At 43.1% G+C, this 8354-nt stretch overlaps 1 protein-coding gene across 2 annotated transcripts in view; it reads right to left on the bottom strand.

Moving 5' to 3' along the window:
* Positions 1-8354, bottom strand: part of MAN1A2 (mannosidase alpha class 1A member 2) — a 330855-nt gene that overhangs the window by 26542 nt on the left and 295959 nt on the right. For both annotated transcript variants that reach the window (XM_024217756.3, XM_024217757.2), the window contains exon 10: positions 1880-2099. In XM_024217756.3, coding sequence (XP_024073524.1) covers positions 1880-2099 — 220 coding nt within the window. The remainder of the gene's footprint in view (positions 1-1879; positions 2100-8354) is intronic.

Genomic DNA, 8354 nt, shown 5'->3' with positions numbered 1-8354 from the left:
CTGTCAGCATTCACAGACCACAGTAAGAACAGACCCAGTTCGTCACAACAATCTGTTTCCAAAATTCGAATTCTGTACATTCGGATTAATCCCATAGTGTAGACAGACCCTGAATCTTATAACCACATTGAAGGGGATGTCAACAATAAAAATTTGAGGGGACACAAAATGAAAAGATAAAAACTGAACTGCAACCTCCTTGTGGCTGGAGTAGGAAAGGGTTTTTTTTCTTGTGTCCCTTGCTGGCAATATAGGTTATGTATAGTACCTGACGGCAAGTGGGGATAAACTCAAGACATCTTCATTCTAGAGAAAACTTTCACTAAAATGAACCACAAACACAAAGAAATCAAGAATAAAAGCAGCAGACTGATCCTCAGCTCCCCAAGCTGTGCGAAGACTTGCCCTTTAAAGTCAAACATTTAAAATAATTTTATTACTGATTCTTTTAATGAAGTTAAATATAATGAATCTGAAGAATGCTTATGCAATATTACTTCAGCATGTTTTTCCATTCCTTTGATTTGGATGAGTTTTGTGTAAATGAAACTTAGCCAGGAATGGAGCTCTAGATTCACCCAAAGACGGAAACAGTGGCGAGCGCGTTGCAAGCTGTAGTACAGTGATTTGCAAATACACCTCAGCCTTGACCTTGAACTACCAGCTATAGTATACTGGCAATAAGAACAGACCCAGTCTCCAGGTTGCTGGTACCATCTGAAAATTCCCTTGATTGGATCAGTTGATTGTGCTTTATTAAGTGTATGAGTTCTCTAATGCAAGCTATCAGGACAGCCAAAACTGTACAGACCACCATACTCTTAACAAATCAATTATAACTGCAAATGAAACTCAAACCAGAGGCTCAGTTACATAATAGTTGTTGAAGTGCTGGTTCTGGGGCCCATGCACGCATTTCTGCACCATCTTTAAGGCTTAGTCTTTTAATACTGAGGGGACAGAGTTCAGGGAATACACAACAGGGATTATGTAACTTCTGGTTGCCGGGGTGTTTGCTGTAAATAGAGACAGCCTACCCTTATCAATGAGAGACCCGCGGTCATGGAAAGAACTAACTTTATTTGGACTATCTTGGCTGATAAATGTGTCCACTGGTGTTCAATGATATAATGCTACTGAGTCCCAATGCCCCAAAGTCTTCAAGTTTAATTTAATAGCCTTTAACATTTCACTGTCTTCATTTTCAAACTGATTCTCAATTTCACCAAATTGTTGGAAATGCTGTACAACCTGCACCTGTTTGTGAACTTGTACAACCAGCAAGAATGCACCAGTGTTCATTTTAGCCAGAAGCAGGAGGGCACTGTCATGACAAATGGGATTTTTGAACCATGGAAAACAGCAATTCACCAGTGTGATTTCAAATTGTAACAATTTCACACACTAATTTATGTTTCAAGAGGGTGAGGCTAACTAACAGTTATTACTATAAAAAATGGCTGGTGTTTTTCTGCAGAGCACATTCTCGTTTATTAATTATTTTGCTAAAACTATTTTAAGTTGGATATATAAAACACTACCCCATGTACCAATGCTCTCTCAAATGTAGTTTTATCATCTGAATGATCTGCACACAAAACTATATTTAGAAAACAAGTCAGGGATAGACATAGATGACCAAACATAAAAGTCTTAAGGTCTGAGTCTACATTCACGTACACTGGCCGCATAAATCAGGAGTAACTCCAATTAAGTCAAGAAAGTTACAGTGGCATAAAAATGATGCGAGTTAGAAGAGGATCAGGCTCATGCATTCAAGACAAATCTCTTGAATAATCTGACCACCTCTCTTTCCTGTGTATTTCTACTGTGCAGGGTCCTGTTAAACTAAAATAATTAAATTGATAATATCTCTTACTTGTTCTGTCGTATGACTCATGACATGTATGTGCAATCTCAGCTCCAAGTTGCAAATAATGTCCAGCCTTATCATCTCTGGAACCATCTGCTCCAAGTGCAAACATTCCCCCAGCAAAACAGGTGAGGTGGCCCATCTTTCTCTCAAGGTGCCCATTCTTCCATTCCCCAATGTATGTCAGTCCTCCGTTAGACTTTCTGATAAGATGTCTTTCTATGGCCTGCAAGGAGATTGGGATAATCTTTAAATACTGGAAACAGTCAAGATTCTATCCGTTTTTACTATGCTTTAAACACTATATATTTCTGATCACAGATCTTGTGTTAAAAAATTAACGTCACTTTCAAAACAAGAATATTTTTTCCCTTCTTACCACATTTATCTATGAACACTCTAAAAACACATTCAACATGGCAAACACAAAAATTAACCATAATGCAATTCTATGGTTTAGAAATCAAGCATGTAAAAGTAATGAAATTCCAAAAAATCAAGGTTTCAACAACAACATTAACTCAGTCACAGGCATCTGGAGGTACTGAACCCAGGACCTCTTCATTTAAAACCATATGACTCTACTATTGAAAATAAAGACTTAGGACCCATTAACTAGCAGCAGTATTAGCCTCACAAACTTCTTTATGGGCACTAGCCACTAGAGCAGGACAAAGACCCACACTGTGTTAATGTGGGTTACATGGTATTTTTAGTGTTTGTATTTAATTTCCCAGGTTATTTAAGATACTTGAGCTTTTATTATAGTTGATTTATTAAAACCAAAACCCCATACATTCTGTAATTTTGTGACTGCAGAATCCTCCCTTTTCAGCCAAATTGTTCTCCAAATTCTCTATATTAATTAAATAAAATTGTTCTAGCCCTTCTGGTTGCAGAAAAACCTCAAAACTGTAAACTGTGAGTAACTGATGTAATAGTATCTTCCTGAGTCCACAGCTAGCTAGAAACAATAGCTCCTGAGAGATGTGAACAGCCCATTCATCTCAACTGGGGCCTCACACACTTCAGGATTTTGCAACCACAAAATCTGTCATTTTCCCAAGATGCTACAGAAGTCAGCACTTTTGCAGTGGAATTTGCTATTTTGCTGCAACCTGCCACCAAACATTTAGCTTTCTGTATTCCTGCTCTGCCAGAATCTGCCTGTAGCTGCCTTTTGCCATAAGTGGGAGTAGACTCAATTATAAAGCACATTCCCTGCGCTGTTCCATGGAGCCAGGCAGCAGAGGTCAAGGAGCCAGAGCTGGAGTCCAGCTTGTAGCCAGAAAGCCAGAAATGTAGGCTGGTGGATTAGGCTGCCTGGAGAACAGTTCAACAGCCTCGAGAGCTGAGAAGATGAGCGAAGGAAGTCAATTACAAGCTCTCCCCTTCCCTAGCAAAAATGTGTCTGTCTGTCTGGAAAGCATTACGAGAGCTGAATTTGGCAACCTGGAGAGTAAAAGAACCCAACCTCAATAATAACCATCAAAAATATCAACAAATTTTACACCAGTAACTATTTCAATTTTGAGCCATATAGATGTTTGTAAGGGGGTGGGGAGATGGGAACGAAGGGTATTTTCTGGCAGTAGAATAAATCAACATTTTGGTAGAATTTAGCACTTGTTGCCACAGAATTTGTTCCCATTCTGTTGTGAAGTACATGATACTCTGTTGAAGGTATTTAAATTCTGGGGGTTGACATCTGCAGAATAGATTCTGTTCTCTTTTCTTTCTTCATAATCTCTGCAAGGAGAAGGGTGTCGCAGCCAGACACAAGTGGGAATGTAAAGGTGGCAATGGTGCTCTCTTCTCCACCCAGTGAGAGTTAGGGGAGTGAAGTATGGGTGAACTCAAAGTTAAGCTCAGTTAAAGACTAAAGTCTACTCAAAGGTTAAGGCCTAAACTAAACCACTTAAAGAGTTTAAAGTAGCTTAAGAACCAGATTGTCAGAAGTCCTTATGGTCAATCCTCATCTGCTTTCTGCATGACTATGCAAATGCCCTTTGATTTGGGAAGTAGTCCCTGAACCCTCTGTGATTTGGGAAGTAGAGGCACTGCTTGCCCCTGTTCTCCTGATTGGAAGCAGGATGCCAAGAAGGTGGTACAGAGAGAGTAGGGTCATGGTCCTCCGCACTGTACACTACCCCTCAGAGCTGGGCCAAAATAGAGGGGTCAGCAATCTGCTCTATTCTAATGATGGAGCAGATTTTGCATGTCCAATGCATGTGGAACAAATGCAGGAATATTGTCCATCACGGGCAGGCCCCCTCCTCAAGGATGTGTTTTAGTATCCACAATTTACTCCTAAATGATTAAGGCACCTAAGCTTTTAGCTTAGCCACAGTTTCTGAGCCATCTTGAACACTGAAATCAGCTCAGTGCTAAATATGGCCTTAAGGGCTTATTTGTCTTTAGTTCTTAAACAGCAAGTAAGAGCAGTGCCAGTTCTAATAACCCTTAGCTTCACTTTTCTCTGAGAACTCAGCTGGAGAGTTCCAGTGCACACGAGCCAACATTCTAACTTTGAAAACACAGAACTCATTTTTCTTTACCCACTGCGCCACAGGGGTGTTGTGGGGATTAGTTAATGTCTGTACACAGCTTTGAAAACAAAGTGCTACAAAAATGCTAAATATAAAGTACCATCAGTTGGATTGTTTTTCCTTTCTCAGTGAGAACTATAAAACAAACTAAGTTTCACATTCCTTCCTCCATCAATTTTTAAGTTCTGGGAACACACACACAAATAACTGGACTATGGAAAGAAAGTGTATTTTGTACGCTACCCCTTCCACTTCAAAAATGATATGAAGAGATTTTGCTCAAATTTTCCAAAACCAAAGTTAGAAAGATCACCCTTAAAGGAAGAGTTGAGAAAGTTATGAGCAACTAAAAAAGAGTAGGTAGATTGGAAGCTGGAACTTGGTTTTAAAGGGTACATCTACACTGCAGTGTAAGCCCAGGTTTAATGGGAGTCAAGTCAGCGGTCCCTGGGTTTGAGAACCCAGGGCTTGTCTACAATAACTGCCAACCCTAAGTTAAGAATTTTTTAACCCAGGTCTCAAACCAGGGCTCTGACGTCCACAATACAGTATACAAACCTGAGTTCAACCAACTGTATTCTACACTTCCTAGCGCCCTCCAGAAATGTGATCGCTTTGTTCGTGGTACAGTGTGGGAAAACTTGACCGTCCATGAAACACATTATAGGATGTTTGAATGGCCTGCCAGAACATCCGGCTAAGTCATCAATTTTGGTCTGTGTGCTTCCAACAATGGAAGCTAGCAAAATGGAAAAGTCACCATTTCAATAACTTCTTTTGCTTGGGCTTTCGCTCCTGTATCAGGATGCAGGCAGAGCTTCCATGAGACACTGGTGGGCACTGGTGGTGTTTTCTCACCCACAAAAGGTACCTGACAGAGCTAATAACAGAGCAGCAGGAGGAGGAAGACACAGACATGGCACATGTGAACTGGCTGATGCTGCTCCTGACACTCGGTATAGCTGCTGATGCTCCCTACATAGACCAGCTCTTTGGAGCAGGGCCACAAGCACAGACTGGTGGGATCACATCATCATGCAGACCTGGGATGACAAGCAGTGGGTCCAAAGCTTTTGCATGAAGAAAGCTGCATTTCTAGAGCTTTGGGAGCAGCTTGCCCTGACCCTTCAGGGTAAAGACACACGCATGAGGGCAGCCATGCCAGTCCGGAAGCAGCTTGCTATAACTGTCTGGAAGCTGGCTACTCCTGCCATCCAGTCTGGTGTTGGAAAGTAGACTGTGGAGGTTTCGGAGGCAATCAGGCATGCGGGGAACCCTAAGGAGGCAGGCATAAAAGATATTCCTGAAGTAAATTGCTGGCTTTGAGAGAATGGGGTTTCCAAATTGCACTGGGGCCACTGATGGGACTCATGTGCCCACAGTTTGCCCTCCTCAAGATGCACAAGTACATAAACCACAAAGAGTACTACTCTATCATTACGCTGGCCCCCATGGACCACAACGGCAGATTTATGAATGTCAGTGTTGGCTGCACTGGAAAAGTTCATGATGCCAGGTTTTCCACCAACTGGGAATCTATGTTCACAGAGAGCCTGGGACACTATTCCCACCACAGGACATTGTCATAAACAGAGTTTATGTCCCCACTGTTTTTCTGGGGTACCCATGTACCGCCTTTTGCCTCCTCTTATGAAACATACCCTGATCTCAGAGGCCCTGGCAAAAGGAGGTTTAATTACACTCTGAGCAGGTGTAGAGCAGTGGCTGAATGTGCTTTTGGCAGATTGAATTCTGGCTGGAGATGTCTGCAGACTTATTTGCATTCCAAGTGTCATCAATGCTGTCCATGTTACTGTGATGTGCTGTGCTCTTCACAATCTTTTTGAAACCAAAGGTGAGCCATTTCCCTATGACAGCTATAGGCTGCTGAATCGGTCAGAAAGTGCACCTATACAGCTAAAGCTGGATGCACCCAGGAAACAGAAATCATAAGTGCTTTGTGCTCCCACATTATGGACTTGCATGGGCCAACAGAACATGGAGAATAGTACCTTTATGTCTGTGCTTGTCTGGTGGAGGCGGGCATTGATTGCTTGTGTGGGAAGGGGGGTTGATTGCCATGCATTGTACTTTTGAATGACATGTCTGCTTATGAAATGGGGGGAGGGGAATGGTATGTCTTGATGTAAATAACTGATGTATGGAATGACGCTTATAGCTTTATTGAGACATGAGTTTTGCATACAACCTCCCAGTTGTCCCTGCCCATGTGTTTACCTTTATTATTTGAAATACACATTATATGATGTGTTGCATGATAACAATACAATTTATTTATAAAATAAAAACCTTACACATGTATTGGAAAAGCACACCATTAAACCGCTGCCATTAGCACACCAAAACACTAGCAACACCAAAAGCTTTAAAAGTAAACAAGAACAAAGTGCATAAACAAGTGCAAACAGTTAAACTATGTACAAGACACGCTCCCCTCACTATTGTGTGTCCCCTACTCCTCCTTCCCCTTTCCCTCCCTTCCACATTTGCCATGCGCTTGGTGCTGGGGCAAGAAGGTGGAGGCATCCATGGGGCGGGGGTTCAGCATGAGGGCTGCATGAGGTACATTTGCCCTGTCCAGCGGCTCATAGGGCCCAATTGCATGGGTCACCCAGCCATGAAGTTGTCCAAGCTGTTCCTGGAATGCAGGCCAGGGTACTGCAGAACGGATTTGGGCCATGGTGCAGGTGCAGCAGGAGCCAGGACTCTTGCAGACATTAGAGACAGCAGCTCCTCAGACAGTTCTCTCTGTTGTGCTCTATCTTCCTCCCTTAATCACCATTCCTGTTCCAGGAACTGCGAAGTGAGCACCTGCTCCTGCACCGCTACCCTGTCCTCAAGCCGCAAAGCTAGCCTGAGCCTTTTCCACTTGCCTCTTGCATGTCTTTCCTCTTGCCACAAATCCCTTTGCCTTTGATACTCAACCTGCTTGTTGGCCCTGTCCAGAACTTCAATCACAAGTTCATCCCAGAAACGCTTCGTCTTGGAATGGTTCATGAAGGTACAATTGATGAGCCAGGCTTCGGTGGTGTGGGCGAACTGTGGAGGTACTGAAGCCTGTAGAGGTCGAGGGGCCTGCAATAGGACAAGCCACTGAGGATTACTGTCTCAAATATCTCAGTGCAGAAGCACAGAAATGATTGTTTTGGACTTTCAAGGACAGAAAATGTTAAATTTTGAAACTGAACTTCAGTATATTGGCAGAGGGTGCTTCAGAGCTCACTGGACATAGCCGGGTTAATCCCAGTGAAAGAAGTGCTGAGAGAATGGTATATTAAAAATTACAACTTTTAAAAAAAAAGTTTTTTAGTGAAATGGAGTTTGGGGGAAGGTTGGTGGCTGTGCTACATAAGCCTTTATCACTTCAGGCTTTGCACATTCTGGAGGCCATAACAGTTCTTGTGGTGCCCGACTGGCAAAGAGAGGTGTTATTCCAAGCTGCTGGTGGGAAACCAGATGTGTTGTCATTGAAGTATTCAAATGTATGCAGTGGTGCTGGAACCAGGGGTACTGGGGTGCTGCTGCACCCTCTGGCTTGAAGTAGTAATACCAAACCCCAAAGACATAGTTTCCATTATCAGGACCCCCACTATAAAAATTGTTCCAGCACCCCTGAATGTATGATGACTGAACAGCATATCTACAAGTGGAGTGGGCTGGTGAGCTACCGAGGTGGCCCTGGAAAATACACCTTGTAGTAGGGTTGAGCCGGGGCTCTACCCTCCGAGATGGAGGGGTGCCACACCGGCTCACTAAATTGCAGACAGTCTAACCTCAGGTCCTTGTACGCAAGGGCTGAGCGGCTCACAGTTCAGGAGCTCAGGCCCTTAGGTAGGGGCTGAGCGCTAACTAACCGTTTAAGCAGGCCCAGGCCCTGGGTCAGGGCGGGGCACAAACAGTCACAGCTCAAG

Source organism: Terrapene carolina, unplaced genomic scaffold, assembly GCF_002925995.2.
Source record: "Terrapene carolina triunguis isolate 2854851 unplaced genomic scaffold, T_m_triunguis-2.0 Scaffold242, whole genome shotgun sequence".
Taxonomy (NCBI): Eukaryota; Metazoa; Chordata; order Testudines; family Emydidae; genus Terrapene; species Terrapene triunguis.
The sequence above is the reverse complement of the archived record's forward strand: the minus strand, read 5'-3'. Positions and strand labels throughout refer to the sequence as shown.